The sequence below is a fragment of the Perna viridis genome, chromosome 2, assembly GCF_037379345.1.
Source record: "Perna viridis isolate PV_CMFRI_1.1 ecotype Kerala chromosome 2, ASM3737934v1, whole genome shotgun sequence".
Lineage (NCBI taxonomy): Eukaryota > Metazoa > Mollusca > Bivalvia > Mytilida > Mytilidae > Perna > Perna viridis.
Genome location: NC_142446.1, coordinates 37,897,661 through 37,917,370, shown reverse-complemented (window position 1 = coordinate 37,917,370; position 19,710 = coordinate 37,897,661). Strand labels below are relative to the sequence as shown.

At 32.5% G+C, this 19,710-nt stretch overlaps 3 protein-coding genes across 5 annotated transcripts; 1 reads left to right on the top strand and 2 right to left on the bottom strand.

Annotated features, from left to right (window-relative positions):
* Nucleotides 1-669: 669 nt before the first annotated feature.
* LOC148624928 (uncharacterized) lies at nt 670-4,549 on the top strand. Its single transcript, XM_088568051.1, has 7 exons — nt 670-950; nt 1,224-1,272; nt 1,589-1,688; nt 1,859-1,930; nt 2,293-2,499; nt 3,363-3,458; nt 3,740-4,549. The coding sequence occupies exons 1-7, from the start codon at nt 868-870 to the stop codon at nt 3,745-3,747; spliced, it is 615 nt and encodes a 204-aa protein (XP_088424177.1). The 5' UTR covers nt 670-867; the 3' UTR covers nt 3,748-4,549.
* A 326-nt stretch (nt 4,550-4,875) lies between these two features.
* On the bottom strand, nt 4,876-17,474 carry LOC148624927 (uncharacterized). 2 transcript variants are annotated; one of them, XM_088568049.1, is made up of 5 exons: nt 17,282-17,474; nt 6,855-6,982; nt 6,062-6,247; nt 5,542-5,692; nt 4,876-5,316 (listed from the first exon to the last, which is right to left on the bottom strand). In XM_088568049.1, exons 1-5 carry the CDS (start codon nt 17,316-17,318, stop codon nt 4,973-4,975), a joined length of 846 nt encoding a protein of 281 aa, XP_088424175.1. In that variant the 5' UTR covers nt 17,319-17,474; the 3' UTR covers nt 4,876-4,972. The 2 variants fall into 2 exon arrangements, with proteins under 2 accessions (XP_088424175.1, XP_088424176.1); XM_088568050.1 differs by lacking the exon at nt 17,282-17,474 and adding an exon at nt 9,753-10,079.
* LOC148624926 (protein PAXX-like) lies at nt 11,185-18,502 on the bottom strand. Of its 2 annotated transcripts, XM_088568053.1 has the most exons (3): nt 18,192-18,502; nt 14,198-14,611; nt 11,185-12,152 (listed from the first exon to the last, which is right to left on the bottom strand). In XM_088568053.1, the coding sequence occupies exons 1-2, from the start codon at nt 18,419-18,421 to the stop codon at nt 14,239-14,241; spliced, it is 603 nt and encodes a 200-aa protein (XP_088424179.1). In that variant the 5' UTR covers nt 18,422-18,502; the 3' UTR covers nt 11,185-12,152; nt 14,198-14,238. The 2 variants fall into 2 exon arrangements, with proteins under 2 accessions (XP_088424179.1, XP_088424178.1); XM_088568052.1 differs by having other exon boundaries at nt 11,185-14,611.
* Nucleotides 18,503-19,710: the final 1,208 nt, after the last annotated feature.

Here is a 19,710-nt window from a genome sequence, read left to right as displayed (position 1 = left end):
ATTTGAAGGTTATAAGTATAACAAATCAAATCAAAGCTGACAAAAATTATCAAAGTTGTTTTTATTTAATGTTTCTTAGGGAGCGTTAAAAGGTTTCACCTTCATTATATTAAAAATAGTGATATATATCACGGGTACTTGGGTCCACGAGTAGAAAAAAAAAAAAAAACAAAAAAAAAACAAAAAAAAAACGAAAATTCATCGTTGTTAATTAATAATAGCAAGTTCTGAAGAAAATTTTGCTCTTTATCGCAATTTTGACCCCCCCCCCCCGAAATTCATAGTAGTGCCAGTGATATCTATAGGAAATTTAATGTATATATAAAATTCTATGATTTGATAAAATACTGTGAAATGATTATAGTATTCCTTATAGATCGCATTACAGTGCATTTATTCCCCTCCCCCATATACAAATGTATCAGTTATCCTTATCATAAGTAACATATGATATCCCGCTTTAACTTTTTTAAATAGTCATACATTACAAATATAAGCGAGTATATTTTGAGTTCCCTGGCTAACTTAACCCGTATTCATGCTACAGCATTCGCACATGTGGCATTGAATTCGGTAAAGCATTTTTCAGTGAGTTCTCAATTTCGCTTCTTGTGCTTTAATTTTTTCTAAACAGTTTAACAGGCATGAAATACTTTCAAATAGCCTCCAAACATTACCGATAACAAGCGTCTGAACAACGTTGCCATAATCGACTGATTGATGTCAAAAACGAATCGACGTCACACTATGACGCATCCTTTCGACTATAGCAACGTCCTCAGTTCAGTAGCTTCCGCATTATGGAAAGGACACACATTTCACCAAGCAGACATTTAATGTTTAAAAGCGGTAGATATCGTCATAAGAATGAAAATTCTGCCGATTTTGTTTGTTCTGTTGCTGCAGGCGATACACTTTAATGACAAAGCCAATAATGAACTGAAATCGAGGTATTTATATAGTTATTTCAAAATCATAAATTATTGAAAGAAACTCGAATAATTCGAGGGAGGATGCCACGGGTAAAGACGGTTTTTCGAAATATAATTTACCTATTACATGTAAGTTCATGTATATATTTTAAAAACCCGCCTTTCTCTTGTGATGAGAGATTGGACGGTACCAATTATAGAAAGGCTCCTCTGCGCTGTTAAAACTTGGAAATTTGTTTCTAAATTTTGATCAAAACACAAGACATCATTTTCCATTCTTTCTTTTTTCAGCCTTGTAGATTTGTACGGAGTTGCCAGCACCCGCCCTTCTGCTCTTGAGGTACGTGATTTAAGATTTCTACTTTTTTTCATTTCACGGCGTCAATAAACATATTATGTTTATGGATTCGTATGCATGAATTGGAAAGATAAATCTATATATTCATTGCAAACCAAAAAAGTTAATCATTATTATTCTGCTAAATTGTATAGTCATAAAACTGGATTTATATGCCAGTAGTATTGCATTGATAAGATTGCAAAATATGAAGAAATATATATCTTACTCCTATGAAATATGACTAAACAAAAATCAAGAGCAGTTTTCTTGATTCCACGTCTTAAAAAGTTTATTGACGCATTGTAATCATTAATAGGTTGGTTTGACTGGTATGGAGTATTTGTTGGTTAGTTTCTTATTTGTATTGGCAATGATTCACAGAAAGAGAAGGTTGCTGAATGAGAACATACGAAAAAGTAAGTATAAGTGTCTAAATTTCTTACGGACATTCGATTTTAGCCTGTCCTCATTTGAAACAATGAAATGGAAAGTCAAATTCTTTAATCTCTCGGTCCAAAAAGAAAAATCAATGAATAGTTACTAAGTATGCTGTAAACCAATATAAACTTTAATTTGTTTATTTCAGGGGTAGATGTACTAAGAGAGGTTGGCAATAAAGATACAGAGACCGTTTATGGCCTTGGTCGAGCCCTGGAAGGTACCTTGTATTTTCCTTTGTAGAAAGAAAAATATTTAAAGTTCCCTTTTCAATAATATTTGATCAGTTCTTTGTATATAGTTAACTGAGAACACAATATAAAGAATGAAAACATGTGCATCTTCTAATTTGTATATTATAAACCTTTACTTCAGTTACTAATGTGCAGAGGTGGATCCAGATATTGTAACAAGGGAAGGGGAGCCCGGCCACCATTTTCTTAATTTGCCTGTTTTACATGAAATCGACGAATTTTAGAATTCAAATAGGGGATCCCAACCTCCAGAACCCTCCTCATTTATCCATCACCGAATATACATGCATTTATGTAAGGGTTTTCTTTAATTCTGCCTTCATTACAGATTATAGAAGCAAGAACTGTTGTTTGGAATTCCCTTTAAGAAAGCTAGCTAGAGAATGTGACAAATTAATTAAGCAGGTCAAGCAGAAGTTGATCGAAACAGAGATATTCTACGATTCATTTAGTCAGTTGGTTCCAAATGCAGTTATGGCCGATATCAACGATCTGAGAATAAAAGTTGAACTTGTATCCCTGAAGGAGTTTATTGGTTAGTTTATATACTTGTGCTATAGAAAAAGGAACAGATATAGTGAAACGCAAAAAATGCACCATCGTATAACCCCTATACAAATAGTAAATACTTACAGAGACCACCAAAACGACTCCAATAAATGTAAACACACCTTCAAGAAAGCTCTGAAAGGCCGCGACAAAAAAAGTAATAAAATCAACGGCAACAGAAACACCTCCAAAATAAATGAAAAAGTCAAATAACGACACTAAACACATTAATGACCAACATTGACATTAGGGCGAATCATTCATTTCTAACCAAGTATCATACTGCAAGCGCAGCAGCAAAACTTGGGAATAGCGGACAAACATTCGAAAACGACAAAACTAGATCAAAAACATGCTTCATTCATAAATTATGACGGATGGAATAACATATGAATGGGAATTTATAGTTTTTAAACTCATAAAGAATTCTATCTAACATTACATGTTCATGTATCTCATTTACAAAATGAAAATGCTATTTCTGAAGATGACCGGTAAAGGAATTGTTATATCATATACATGAAAATTTCATTGATGGATCAATAAGGAGGCTTCCAGATGTTGGAACCCCTTTTTTTTCATATGTTGGTAGTTTTGAGCAGATTTAAGGCAAAAAAAATAGGAAATTTGAGCCAGGACTCCTTTGTGTATTTCTAGGTCGTATCCATCCTTTAACAATTTCTGGATCCGCACCTGCAGTAAAAGTTTGTCCGTAAGGGGATACCTTATACCCCAAAGGCTTCAAGGTAATTCAATGCCAGCCACCTCTAACATTCAGTGAAACGCACGCTGCCTATACCATTTCGCCTTTGATATATGATTTTTTTTGTTTTTTATTTTCTTATCCAGCCTCAGAAATCTCAGCAATTAAGATGGTTCAGGATTATTGCAAGGACCTCATTGATGATGGAGTGGATGAGGTAGAAAGAGTGATTGTTGCTGAAGGTAAATTCGTACTGCTATACTTCCTCTTACTGATTTAACACGTATTCTTTGTTAAATTGTTTCATAATGATGAAACTTCTAAAAAATCCTAATTTGTAAATATGCTGTCCTGGAAGCAACTAAGTCTAGACGTATATAAATCATAAGCTTGCAGCTGAGTAACCATTAGATATACTTGCCCAATGTTATTACAAAAAGGTCGTTATTTACAGGCTAATATATCAAATATACTAGTTAAAGTTAAAGAATATTCCTTAAATTAACATTTTTCTCTTTTTCAGGTCTTTGAAAGAAGAGTGGAGATATTATGGTTGAATTTTGGATTCACGTGGACTCTGTCATCTCATATGCAATAAGGTTATTTTGTTTTACTTTCATGATAAGTTTATCTTTTTTCAGAATATAACAAATGTATAACCACTTTAAAATAAATTTGACCAGAAAATTGTTCCAAAAACCACAGTTAAAACATTTTCTTACTTTATATATTAAACGACAAAAACTAGACAAGAGAACAGAACCAATATAATACACTACAACTGGTGGAGAAGCTAAGAAGAGTAAACGTATATTTTGACAAATACTGGAAGATGACCCAACATGGACTGGAAGGATAAGGCTTAGACCTGCAGTTATAAAGATGTTCAAATCATGAAAGTCAAAGGGTTTAAAGGGGGCATAAGCACGCACGCACATACACAATACGAAGTAAAGAAGCCACACATAATACTAAATGAATAACTCAGGCCCCTTGCACTAAAAATTTGCAAAATGAATCAAAAACGTAATAGACCTGGTAAAGGTCTTCTCACAAACACATCATTTCGATATCGCTCTCAAAAAGATCATAATGGAGTGTTAAAAATTACGAAAAAATAATTTCAAGTCAAAATTTAGTGAATGCTGCAAAATCTCTAGAAAAAGAAACCATGTTCATCATGAAAGTTTCGATGTCATAAAAAATATTAAATCATCTTTTTTGAATATTCAAAACTACACTAGGAAGACGTTGGAAGATTGACGTTTGATCAATTTTGCTAGTGCGCTTTTGAAAGTGCTTAGCTCAGTTAACTAAAAGTATCAGTGACTATTCAGACCAAGTTCTAAGCTATATCAAAACAGCCTCTCATGACCTGTACAAGTGAGAATGGTTTACAACTGCGTCATTAGTACTTGTTTACATGTACTTACAAGTACAATATGTAGTTGAATTGCGAAAAGTATTTCAAATTGACTTATTGTGGTTTATACTACTTCAAGTAAATTTAAGATAGATTAAGTAGTACGTTGAATACATTGAAAAGTCGAAGTATTACATTAGCATTTCTATTAAAAGCACTTTAATACATTTTGTACACTGGAAATGTTCTTCCCTCAGACATCTTTTCGCTGGTGCACCCAAATAAAAACAATCATATCCAACCAAATAACATATTTAATACCAGTATTCAAAAAATTTCAAAATGTTGGATCCATCGAAAACTTAGATTTTCTACGCACACAATGTTCATAATTTATACAAATTCTACCCTCGTGTTCACCACTTCTGTTGTGTGTGTTTTTGTTTTTGGATTTGAATTACTGTCTCTCTTTACCAGTCTCGAATGACTGTTCTTTCTGGTTAGTCTTAAAGCATTTAAATTCTTGTCAATCAATTCAGATCCACCATCTTGACTATAGTTTTCAATCTTGTTGGCTTCCATTTCACGGATGATAGCTTTCAGAGTATGTCTTTCTTCCTGTAGAACTTCGATCTCAGACTTAAGTTCGATATTTTCTCGCGTTATTGTTGAATCAGATCGTAACCGTCTGAGAGAATGAATTTCTGTGACTAGATCATCCTTTTCTTCTTTCAGTTCTGGAATATAAACTCATGCAGAGAACAAAATGCAAAAACCGCTATACTTGCATATATACTAATTTAACAAGGCTTTGTTTGGGAAAAATGTGTTTTACAGAAAGGAATCCGAAGGTAGAAACCATTTAATTTACTCCGTTTATTCTTTTTTCGCTCACCACCAATTTTTTAAACACTTTCAACATGCATATAAGATATTTTAAATTAATAATAACATGTATTTACTTTCAATGGTTAAGTATGCTTTTTCCAGTTCGTTTTCCACTTCCGACTTTTCCATTTCTAATTCTTCCATGGTTTCTTGTGCCTCGCAGTTTGCATTTTCTGATTCCATTAATCGCCTTGCCAGGTCATCAACCGTCATATTCAGATTCGTCTGAAATAGTGATAATGTTCCCATTTATTTTCAATTGTGGTTATGTTAAAAAACAGCACTGAATCTGATTAAATACAAGAATGACACATTAAAAATGATAAAAAAAAATAAATAAAAGTATATCACTATTTTCTACTTAAAATGAACAATAACGATAAAGAATATGCTTTTTTCTGCGATACAATTTTTAAGCCGATTAATGCTATGAATACAGCCTACATCCTTATTCTCAAAAAAGAAATTTTAACAAAAGAAAAAGAAACAAAAGGAACAAACAAACAACGAACAACAAACATAAACCAACCAAAACAAAAAACAAAAACAAAAACAAAAAATAACAAAAACAATACAATTTGTGGAAATAATCACCATATCTTCCTTCAGGTGACCTTTGTAGTCTTCTAGCTCGCCCATTCTCATATCGACGCTCATTTTCCGTTCATTAATCCTCCATTTCTCCCGCTTCAAACACGCGATGAGCGATCGAGCCGAATCTAAGCCATCTTTAAGGCGTCTGAAGATATTAGGTCGTTTGACTTCGCCATCTTCATCAGTCTGAAAATGGATTTCATTAAAACTTTAGAATCAACAGGTTTCTTACTGTATTAAGTTTTTTTCTGTCAAAAAGAATTTTTAGATTTAAAAATTTTGAAAAAAATACGTAAGGGCTACTGTCATTAGTTCTTAGTTATGGTCTTAAGTCGAATTATAAATACAGTGTAAAGGACTTGGCAATTAAAAAAAAAAACACTAGCAAAGTATTCCTTTTTTGTATGTATATATAGTTGGTGAAATGACCTCTCCATGCATTGCTAGACTTAGTATATACATATAAGTTATCATTGACTGAAAATATGTTCAATTTTTTGTACAGTTTATTTTTTTTTAGGAAGTCAAAGGAGGTCGCATAGTAAACGAAACAACTTCGTGTGAAAAGGTTATAGGTAGATTGACGCACAGATCTAAAACATCTATAAAAAGGAGGGTTCCGATCAAGAAATTTATAAACAGTAACTATCATTTGGTCATTTTGTCTACTTTGAAATTAATAAAAGTTTTGATCAAAAAGGGTATTCCAACTCCCGGGATTTCCCTAGCTCGGCACTTGCATGAAATAAGGTTTTATTGATTTGATTCATCAAAAAATAAAAAAAGAACCAACACTTTGATATGTATCCTCAATTTCAGCCAGAATGTCAGCTAGGTTGTCCAACCTGTCCACAAGGTCATCAGCAGTGTCTAATAAATTGTCACTGCTTTTCCGACGTAGCATAGCCATATTGATAATACCTAAAAATTTAAGGTAAAAATATAACGTTTTTGTTTCGCTTTGTACAGTGTGTCCTGTTTTTGGCATTGATATTTGCTTCTTCAGATGTGTACACGAGTACCTATGGTTCGTCAATAAGGTTTTTACAATAAATATCTAACATTTGAAAATCAGCCGAGTGCAAAATGTCAGATGAATGGAAACAATTCCTCATCATCTAAATACATTTTCCAACATAAGATAAATACACAGTACTGTTTGTACTTGATGTCACAATTTTCGAGTTCATCGGAACTGCACGAAGGAATTTGTCCCCCATGGATACATATATAGATTGTCTACAAATTAAGGTCTCCTACGATCTGAAGGTCGTGTTTTTTTTTCCATGTTGGTGTTGAGTTTGCAGGCCCATTTGTTTAATGTCAAGTAATTTAACTTCGCAGTATACCACAACACTGCATGTTAGTTTTAAGGCAAGATGTCAGTTTTAATGATAGGCATACGGTTGATTAAAATTTGATGTTTTTGTTAATGTTGGCAAATTCTTCCATGACCAGAGAAACTGTCATCTTCATAGCTTAAAGAAGGCATACAATATTCAACGCACTTGTAAAAAATGCCCTTTTTTACGTTGATCGTTATTTTTAATAAATTTGAAAGGAAACGACTTAGATTTATATGAAGGCATTGTCATTTTCATCTAATAAATTACATGTTAAGAACTAGACTTATAAAGATATTACAACTAATTAGCATTTATACGTATTGTTAAATGTATAAGAATTAATTAAAATATAAAAGCATCAAATATGACGACGTTGCTACGACCTTCGTTCATGGAAATAAAATTATGATCACGATTTCCTCTGGCATGTAGTACTACAGTTCTGTTTCGGGCAAGACTTTGTTTACATGTTCTGTAGATAAATAGTGCACGTTTATTGTCACATATGTAGAACATCTAGAAAAAATGGCCTTTGAATGACCTCGGAGTCCTACCAGCAAGCCAAAAAAAAAAAAAAAAACAAAACAAAACAAAACAAAACAAAACAAAAAAAAACACCTTTTTAAAAGAAACAAACAAACAAATAGAAATGAAACCAATTTAAGAATATTATTATTACAATAACAAAACAGATCTAATATGAACAAAAAAGTTCCACACATAGTAAGACAACACCTTCTCTGTCTGTTACAAAAGCTAACGAAACAGTGGTCCAGACATGTATTTAATATAAGTACTAGTGTCTTTTGTCCTTGTTTTTACTATGGAATTAGTCACAAGGGATGAAAAAATCTTTTAGAGTAATTAACCAAAACTATATTTAATATTTAAAGTAATTATTTTTTTTGCATATCGGATGGTAAAAAAAGAAACTTCGTTCCATGGAACGATAAGACGAATGAAAGAGATTTTCGACCTTTATGTCCATCCTATTTAAAACCATACCAATAATGCCAACACCTCAAAACTAGTTCAACAAACGCCAAACCTTTCCAGGGCCTCGGTTTTTATCAACATATAGTTCAATAAATCATCGCCAGCAGTGGTCACTTTGACAAATCCAGTGACAATATAACAGATAAGTCATATATATATCGTCTGATATTCTTATACCTTCAAATGTAATCTTATCGAACACGGTGTGTATATTTAAAACTAACTTGTCTACTTGGTATTAGGCTATCAGGTATCTGGTGGCTTGAAAAACTATAGTAAAGGTTGGAAAATTGTCCAACCTTCATATATTGCGAGTTTTTTTCTGTCTATATACTATATAAGATATCATCGTCTCATTTTAGTACTGGACACATTCTTCACAATACTTTTCGTTATACTTGCAGTTATATTGAAATACCATTAAAAATTATACATGTTCATCCCAAGCATTGGTTCTATACTCATTGCTAAAATGTAGTATATGCAATGGTGTATAAAGAATTACAGATTTTGATAGAAATGTAATGACGGAGACCTTCTTGAAAGCAGAGAATAAATCCTGCAGTATTTGCAAACTTTTATAGTTGGACCTTTGGCAAAATACATAATTTAACACTGTTTTAACCCCATGTCATCTTGAAAACTTAGTATTAACTTGTACTGATTTGCATATAAGAACAAAGCTGTTGTTAAAACTTTGACATATTAAGAGTTTATATAATAATCTGAAAGAATCAGATGGTTTCCAAAAATACATTAAAACAAATGCATCATAATTTGTTTGATCATTAACAGATGATAGATAGTTGAAAGCGAAAAACACTCCAAATAAACTTTAAAAAGTTAACATTTCTAAGTTCTTGTTGTACTGTACCGCTTTTTTTTAATTAGGGATAATTAGTCGAAGCATGTGTGTTCGAAAGGTTGCGATTCAAGATGAATTAAGTAAGCGCCGATGCCTTTGTTCCGTTGATAATAAAATATGATGTGGTTCGCGTATCTTATCACATTTTCATATTAATTTTATTGCTATAACATGTAGATGTCGATCTAACATTTGTGTCGTCTTGTGCTGATAAATTATCATGAACTTTCTGCATTGTTTAAAGTTGATATCGGACCCATGACTAAATACTGAAGTCTCTCAGTCCAGCACTTCAAATCATAGATATATACATTGTACATATACGATTTATTTCATACAAAAAACGTTCGAATCAAATAAGTTTTAAATATAAAATGTTAAATGATACATACAAAGAAATGAATTTAAAAAAGTTAGACTCATTTTACTTTTTTAAAACTTTGCAGCCATTGCAAAATAAAACCATAGAAAACGACAACCTTACCTGACGAAGACCAAATAAAGGAAGTGCCAGGTAATAAGACATTCGTCTTGTTTTTACCTGTCAAGGTAAACTTAATATGTTATGCATAACATCGATCACAAGAAAAACAAATTACGTCTAAAATGGTCACTAAGTGTAGAGGTTGTTTACCATCATTTTTAAGTTCCAACGTTGTTTTGAAAAGATGGAAATGTTTTAATGGAACAATTAATCCCATATTGTAATATCTACATTTGTATCAATTTCCATAGAATGTTTATATAGTTATAAGTAAAGTACAACATGTTTAAACTGGATACTTTCGAACTTGGGATGTCATTCAGTTTGCCAGATGTCAGTTGCGGTTCGAGATCCGGGGGGGGGGGGCACCCACCCCCACCCCCTTAGAAAAAAATGTTGAAAATTGGGTATCCGCCGCTGAATGTTCAAATGAATTTTAATAAAGGAAATTCATGAGATGTATTGTATAGACAGGTATCACTTTACTTGTAAATGGGGTCTTGTAAGAGTATTCTTGTAACAAGGAGTCGAAATATACACCATTTATCTATTCAAAAATTTCGTCCGCTGGATATAACCCGAGCCACCTTTAAGAAAGGATTCAGTCCTCTCCCTTTTCTACAAAGAAAACAGAATTGTGCCGGAGAGCAACTTTTTACATTGATAGTGCATTTCATACTCTTGTCTTTAATAAATTTATTCAATACTACTCATAATTCAATAATAACACGGACTTTTATAGTAGTCTACTAAACAACTATAAAATGGTGCATTTGTTGTCAATTGTACACGTTGTTAGCTTATGCATCCTGTAAGTGCTGTGGTGGATTCAAATTGGGGTTCTAGGGGTTTGGAAGTGTTAGAAAGCTTGTTAGTTCCTAGCAAAATTTGACAAAATGTGCAAATTTAGCCTAAAAACGCCTTTTTAAAGTTTCTGGATCCGCACCTGAATTGATATGGTATAGCAAAATTCTTATAAAAATAACATGCCAATAATAGTAAACCATCAAAGATAGTTGAATCGTTACAATCTACTATTTCTTCACAATGTATTTTGCAGAAAAAATCTCAAAGAGCACCATAAAAACAGTCTAAACTGAACTTACTGTACGCAGTTGCTGGACTCGTGTAGCTATAGTTAGTCTAATAACAAATTGTTTAGTTATTTAATTTTTGTCAGAAGACGGTGTCAGATCCAGACATTTATGAAAAAGGAGAATGGTTCCAATCCTGAAATTCATTAAAGTAGGGGTTCCAGGCTCTCAAATGCTCACTTTCGCTGCCACATTTTGACACACAAATTTACCAAAAGGGTTCAACAAAAAAGTGACTGGATCTGCCACTAGAAGTCAAGACAAAAATAATTCCTAGACAATAAGCCCCTAATGCTTCTCCACGTGAGAAATGTAAAAATATAAATAAAATATGTCCATTTTTTTCTAATAGATATTCTTTATTCTCATAAGGCCATCACTACATATCATTCAGTGTTCTTTACAATGCATTTATTACTTGAGATTTAATATGAACATCACTAATAGAGGATAATTGTCTTGTTAACTTGAACAACTTCTATAACTTAGGCAGAAAATTTTACTATAGCGGAAAATAAAAACATAAATTTGGTCATAAAATAGTCTTTGATGATATCATATATTGGATGTTAACATTGCTCAACTAATGAAGTTCTACTAATTTATATTACACCTCTACATATAAGTACATGCTAGAAAGAGGAGTTTCATTCTTTTTACAGGTGAAGGTAATTTATCTTTTCTTAAATTGAGAACATGTTGACTGGTAAATATAAACTATAGTGTGTATAAAGCCATCTAACATCAGAAAGTTGCATGAAAATCATTATCTTGTGAATTAGCTTTTGAGTAATCTAAGTTATGAAAGGAGAAATTTGTTTGTGCCATTTCTGTATTTAAGTAAAACTACCAGGAACTGATGGGGCTAAAATGTGCAACATACATGTACAATGTGAGTTACACACCAAGATACATATGCTTACTTAATCACACATTAATAAAACATATCAGTTTTCAATATGCATTTATGAATGATGTATCTGTATTCTTAACATAAACAATTACAAGTGTGTTTGTACTGTTGTATGAAAACAATATTGATGGCAGTAAGTACATACATGTAAATTATAGATAACATACATGTATATTCATGTAGAAATATCACATGAGAAAACAAGATATCATGTCAACATAGAATTGTTTTCTACCTAGGTTTTAATGCAACATATAAAGCTAGGTATACCAAGTGTAGAAATTTGATTTAAAAAAAATCACTCGCTCCTCAGTACAGTACAGAAATACAGGGGCGGATCAGGAATTCGGGTAAGGTGGGTGTGCGCTGGATCTGCCCCTAATGAGTCAGTGCCTGAAAAACATGTAGCATACATATAGCACATACATGTAATCAGAATGGAAATGAGAATTATTTTTGTTTACATTCTGATATTTGTGTTCTTTAGTTCCATATTGATAATCAAATCATGAATGAATCAAATTTCAATATAATAATTTTAAAACTTTGATGCAGTGTAATAGCATCAGTTAAAATATGTATCTTTTTCTTATTATGCAAAAAATATTCAAAAATTCAAGTATGCTTAATTAAAAACAGTGCTTTACTTAAGGATGACCCTACATGTACATGTTCAAGCTAAAAAAAAGTTATTGGGCTTTGTAATAATGAGTATACCTGATGTTTTCACTATGAGTTATGCTTGATGGGTATTTTAAATAAACAGCTCCAGCAGAAGCGTATGATATGGCCATTGTTTTGTGAAAAAAAACCAAAAAAAAAAAAAAACATAATGAATGTTTTGAAATAATGCAGGGCTGTACAGGATTTTAAAAAATTGCTAAGAACATGTTTTATATGATATCAAATTGAAGCAATAATTCTGATTAAGGGAGCAAATATCTTTGCAATGAAAATCTTGCATGTAAATACATAAATTAAAAATTTTAAAGTTTCATAAAACAGGAAGTTGATAAAAGAGAGAAACAAAAAATGTTATGACATGAATCAGTGTTTATGGTATAATATTTCTCTAAAATAAATTCCCCATATTGGTTCTTTCTAAGGACTATTCCATCTATAAATGTATGGGAGCATTGGAAGGCAGTTTTTTGCAACCCAACCACCCCCACATATTTTTTAAGGATTAATGCACTTCCAGAATTCTACTCATACAGCGCGAAATGTGAAAAAAAAAACCCAAAAACATGTCTTTTATATAAGAAAACTCAATAAAAAATTCAATAACTCAAACACAAAATAAAAAGTCATCACCAAAAAGTATACAGATCTTAAGATTAATATAACTTACAAGCGAGTAAAGTTTTATTCCATAACCACAAATAGTTTTTGAGATAGGCCTGACATGTGAACCCCATACCCCCATTTTAGTTACAAAGTCCTGTAACTCGAAAACTTGTAATCCGATTTCCAACAAAAAGTACACAGACAATTTGACCATCATAAAAAAACAACTGTCATAAGTATCAAGACATTTGTAAACTGACTTTTGACTGGGGTACAAAAAATAAAACTAATCATTATAAATTCATTTATAGATATGGTGTAAATTATACCTTTATATAACTAATAAATGTATTTTACATGTACATTGTAGGTAGGTTTTAGTGCTTAACTAAAGTTCTGTTAAAAAGCTTACATGTATAATAAGAGAATTGAATTTCCAGCAAATTCACTACAAAAGGTCTCTCTTTGGGAAAATAATATGTAATATTTCAGTGTAAATACATATAAAATACCTTCTATGAGAAAACTTTGAATTGAATGTGATATATATCTATGTAATATTAAAGTTACATGTATACTTCCAACAGAGTACAGTAAAACATGTCTTTAATGACCACCTGTATTCAGCAATAACCTGTCTGAAATGACTATGATTGAAATATCTCTATGTCATGTATGTAATATATTCTGTGTAAAATTAACCTACATACACAATATATAAAGACCAAATGTCTTCTGTAATCATGATTTTGCTTTCCTTTGGAAGGTCACTGAAGACAGGTTTAACTGTATTGATAGAATACTGTATTTAGTATCACTGAGACAAAGCTGATGATGGACCCTTATACCATCTCAATTAAAAAATTGTGAAAATGGACTGGTACACCGAGTTTAAATTTTTGAATGAAATAACTTAAAAGTTTTGGTTGAACCAAATGAAAAAATCTCTGATATAAATGTTGCAGAACTAAACAAGCATTAAATGTATATTTGCACATGTATAAGTGATCCACTTGCTGTCCTCAAAGACTTTACTACTTTGTATGTCTTCAGCAATCAAATAATTCAAAAATTTCCCCTTGGTTCATTTAAAATGCTTCTGGTTTAAAAGAACAAAAAAAAACTTAAAAAAATACTATAACATGATTTACATAAAACTAATGAAGTAAATTGGATGAACATGACTCCTGATTCAGTCAAACACTACACCAGTTGCAGCCTTCCGTTTTTTACTGGTTGGATTAACAACACTCATTCCTGTTTTCTTTGGTTTCACTTTAGCTGGATTAGCTCCCTTTTTGGACCCAAGATCCATCAAACCACCAGCATTCTGTGACTTTTGTGCTTTGAGGGTTTCTATTGTCTTATTGGCTCTTTCTAAATCACATTCAAGTGTTGTTGCTGTATTTGCTAAACGAAACAATATTGTCTGAAGCTCTGTTTTCTTTTCAGCTGCCTTTGCTTCATATAAGTCAAAGTTTATAGTAGCTGATCCTTTACCTACAGTTAGTGTTGCTCTTGTTCCAACAAATGTCACAGAGAGATCAGCATCAAGGAAACACTTTCTGAAAAGACCATTTCATCAAAAGAGAGTGAAATTTGATGAAAGTGTAAAAATATGCTCTTGGCAAATAAGACATTCAAAACAAAACCACACAAAATGATTAAAATGCTGACTTTCCTCGACAGCAATATTCCAAACATTACCATGAATCCGGGTTGTTTAGCTACAAAACATGTTCCCCTACCAAGTCTTTTGGCCTAAATTGTACATTTACATTATTACCATTCAATTAGTTGCAATTATATTTTTGTTGCGAATAATTATACTGCACATGGACATGCATGATTTACACATTATCTTCATTGCTATTGAAAACTGTATGTTGCAAATTTTATGACGACTATTACCCAGGTATAGTAATTACATGTATGCAGTATATTTCTTGTTCATCACTTATCTAACATTGAGACAAACATGTAACTACCCATGAACAAATGACTCAAGGGAAAGTTAGTGAAAGGCAGTGGGTCCTCGTCCGCACATTTGTGGATGAGAAGCCTTTTTAGGCTAATCATCCACATCTGGTTTGCATCAATAACATTCGGAATTGTGATGGAAACACCTGATTCGTTTTGGAAATATTGTCACACATATCCGCAAATGTACAACTTTTAATGGCTTCATGAACTGTGTTCACATTTAATAAATTGAACAGTTTTTAGTCGTGTTATTTACTACTTGGGCTACACATTTGATAGTGGGAGCAAGCCTACATGCTTGAAAAGGGACAGATTTTATTTTGGTCTGACACAGAAAAATTAAGTCACAGAAGTTGCAATGCATGATGACTGGTGCAAAAGTTGATGCATCATCTTTAACAGATGTTTCAAAAATTTGAAATAAAATCTTAGACGAAAATTTAATATTCAACGTGTTAAAAAGTACTTCAGTACTAATGCATTGGGTGCTATTAAAAATTTAGTTTTAATTTTAAGAAGGACCAGTGTGAATGGACATGTTTCACATGAAAGGAGAAATTGTCTGACCAAGACTCTCTAGCTTGTGATTGCTGTCTGGAATGGCAGCATTATGATTTAAAATGTACTGGACTGAATCATGTGCCAAGACAATCTTTCTGGATGTGCACACTTTGTTTAAAATTGTCTTTCAAGTTTGTTAAATGTACATTAAGTCTTACTTCTAAATGATTTTTAATCCATACTTATTACATAAGATACAATTTAATGACTTGGTTCCTCTGATTACTCTTTCATTGTATTTGTATCATATTGTACATATGTATTTGAATAAAGTTAATTTCATACAATTTCCCCTGACTAATGTAAATGAAGTGTTTCTGTGTTATTGACTCAAACCGGATGAGTGGACAATTAGACTACCCATCTATGAACGTGTGGACGAGCAGCCTAAGTGAAATGACTGCAATAAATCATTTTCGCTTCCAAGATATTGTGAGATATTCTTTTTATACAAATTAATATGTAAAATGATACAAATACAATTTAAATTGTAACTGATGTAACAAATAATGACTGAAATTCATTCAGAATTAATACAAAATACACATTAAACAAACTAGAAAGACTATTTTAGACTAAGTTTACACATCAAGAAAGATTGTTTTGGCAGTTAGGCACTTTTTAAAATCATAATGCTGCCATTCCAGATGGCAGATGTGAAACATATCCATTCACATTGGTTCTTCTTTCAAGAAACTAAAATTTTAAGAACATTCCATTCACTTTTTAAAACGTGGGATATTTATATTTAATAATTTTTTTAACATCTGGTAAAGACAGTGCATTGACTTTGGCACCAGTCATCATAAATTCTGTGACTTGTTCTGTGTCTGACCAACACAAAACATGTCCATTTTCAAGCACAGGGGCTAGCTCCCACTATCAAATATGCAGTCAAACTAGTATACAACACAAATAGATAACTGTTCAGTTTATTAAATATGAACACAGTTGGCGATGACATTAATAGCTGTACATTTGCGGATAAGTTTGAAGTATGGATGATTAGCCTGAAGAGGCTCCTCATCCACGAATGCGTGGACGAGGAGCCACTGCCTACAACTTTAACCCTAAAATAGACTTTTGTAGGCCTTATCATAAGGACCCTTTCATCAATTGAATGTGAATCCGGTTTGTTTCGCCCCAATTCCCGTTTGCCCTGGGTCGTTTCGCTCCGGTTATAAATTTCCATGCAAAGTATGGGGAATCAATCTCCAGTGAGTAAAAATTATAAAAATCTAGTGTCTCTGTGTACAAATACACACAATATACCAATTCATATGCCTATGATGAATGCAAATTTTATGTAAAGAATGGCATGGCAGTTTAGTAAAGAGTCACATTTTATGTTTTATTTTATTCCATCACTGCAGCGACATAATTTTTTATTTGTTTTTTTTTTTTCAGTTGCTATTTTTCTGTCTTCTTTTTTCCTTATTATTACTGTTTGTTTATATTTTGGTTTAAGTATTGAGTATAATGTGTATGTTAGGTAAGTTAGCAAATACATCCTGGATTTATCCACCACTTTTATTAATGAAACAGTAAAATAATGTGATATTTTATTAATGAAACAGTAAAATATAATTGGGGCGAAACAATCTGGCGTGAAATGACCCAGGGCCAACAGGTAATCGGGGCGAAACAACTTGCTATCATTGAAAGTGTTTATCTATCTTATAAAGTTTTACCTAATTTTTCCCAGATAGGCGTCCATCGAACTGGCATCAGCGAGTTCCTTACATGATTCTAATTCTTCATCGTCCAGTTCCAATCTCCACATCTCTATCCGGAAACAAGTCAAGTCGCCCCCAAGACAAGTTGCCCCCGAGACAAGTCGCCCACTCTCAAGACAACTCGCCCACTATCTAACTTCAACTTATGTTATCTTGTTGGTTTAAAAAGTTTACTCAAAATATGAAATGAAGGAATATTTACGCATCTGAAAACGTAATTTCAAGTCTATAGATCTCTAATTTTTTAAATCATTTTGTGGTTATTTTATTTTATTGCACATCAATAAAGATTGTTTTGGCATATGATTCAGTTAGGCACATTTTAAAATCATAATGCTGCCATTCTAGATGGCAGATGTGAAACATATCCATTCACATAGGTTCTTCTTTCCAGAAACTAAAATTTTAATAACATTCCATTCGCTTTCTAAAACGTGGGAGATTTATATTTTCTGATAAGATTTAATAATTTTTTTTTAACATCTAGTAAAGACGATGCATTGACTTTGGCACCAGTCATCATAAATTCTGTGACTTGTTCTGTGTCTGACCAACACAAAACATGTCCATTTTCAAGCACAGGGGCTAGCTCCCACTATCAAATATGCAGTCAAACTAGTATACAACACAAATAGATAACTGTTCAGTCTATTAAATATGAACACAGTTGGCGATGACATTAATAGCTGTACATTTGCGGATAAGTTTGATGTGTGGACGATTAGCCTGAAGAGGCTCCCCATCTACGAATGAGTGGACGAGGAGCCACTGCCTACAACTTTAACCCTCAAATAGATTTTTGTAGGCCTTGTCATAAGGACCCTTTCATCAATTGAAAGTGTTTATCTACCTTATAAAGTTTTACCTAATTTTTCCCAGATAGGCGTCCATCGAACTGGCTTCAGCGAGTTCCTTACATGATTCTAACTCTTCATCGTCCAGTTCCAATCTCCACATCTCTATCCCATCGGTAACACAAATTATCCAGTTAGTTGCCAGTCTTGTAAAACAAAGAAATTCTTGGTTCCCATTTTTAACAACTGCATGAAGATTTTCAACTTTTGATTCGATGACCAGATTTTTTAAGCTTGCCATTGCAGCTCGAGAAGTAAACAAAAACAAATTGGACTTAGTTAGGGGATATCATAGGGAAAGGGGAAGGAAACAGAGAAATATATCGCAAGAAGATGGTGATTATTTCCTCTCGGAAAAGCTTTGGGTTCTTTAAAAATGCCCGATAAATATATAAAGTAACGATGCGTTCTCGCTAACGAGATGTTCATTTCATTGGCTGTAAACTTAGCCGAAATATAACGAAAATTGTAATTAGCTACGTGCATAACAGCCTTTGGTTTTTTTTTTAGGTTATACCTCTAGATTCGGCATGCTTTATATAATAATTTACAAATAATATTCAAACCGTAGACATTTATTTGAAAATTTAAACAAAGCCAGTACATATATATGCAGGGGGTCAATTTTTTTCCTGTATGTGGAAAAGGGGTGTTCAGTTTTTTATAACTTCAAAGAAGGGGGTCATTTTTTACATATGGATTTCAAGGGGGATCCAAATTTTTAGTTAAGCAGAGCATTACACCAGTCAAATTAAAACATATTTTACCACCATTAAACATTTTATTTCATTGCCACATGCATGATCTCTGGTGAAATCAAGTTCACACATCAACATAACCATCAGGACCTAAAACATTTATAGTTATTAAATCAAATTGGTCCGACTTATCTGCTGACGATTCAATTCCCTTACCAATATCTTGAATCTGTGTCTGATTCTGCTTGATTTTGATCAGACTTTTCCAAAGTATCAAGTTTTGGAATTGAAAACTTGAATTTTTTATCGTAAGAATTCCTTAACATCTCAACTGCTTTTGCTTCAACGAGTAATAAAGGGAACTAAGGTTATAACGGTAATAAGAAAACTGTTATCCAGGGACAAAGACCAGACATGGAAAACAGACATACAAAGAATATGAAATTTTGTTAAAATCAAACATACAAATTAACAAAAGCAAATGAGCAACTATGACTCCACTAAAAACTTGGAGCATGGACCAGGTGCGCCATTAGGGAAAGCGTCATCTGCTTTTCTAGAAACACCCGCCGAGTTGCTCATAAAAAGTCAAGTCCAGGGTAGACGAAAGAGGAAAGGGAAACTATGACACGTTGAACAAATCAGTTTTCATGGCGCAGATAGGACTTTTCAAAGTATTTTGGAATGTTTTATATATTTTCAATGTTGATGGGGCATTTTTTTCAATGACAATTTAACTTCATTGTGAAAGTGAAAGTAAGTTTTTTACCATGCTAAATTTAATAAGTGGATTACAAAGTGAAATAGCTCAAAATCTAACCGGCGATGCGCA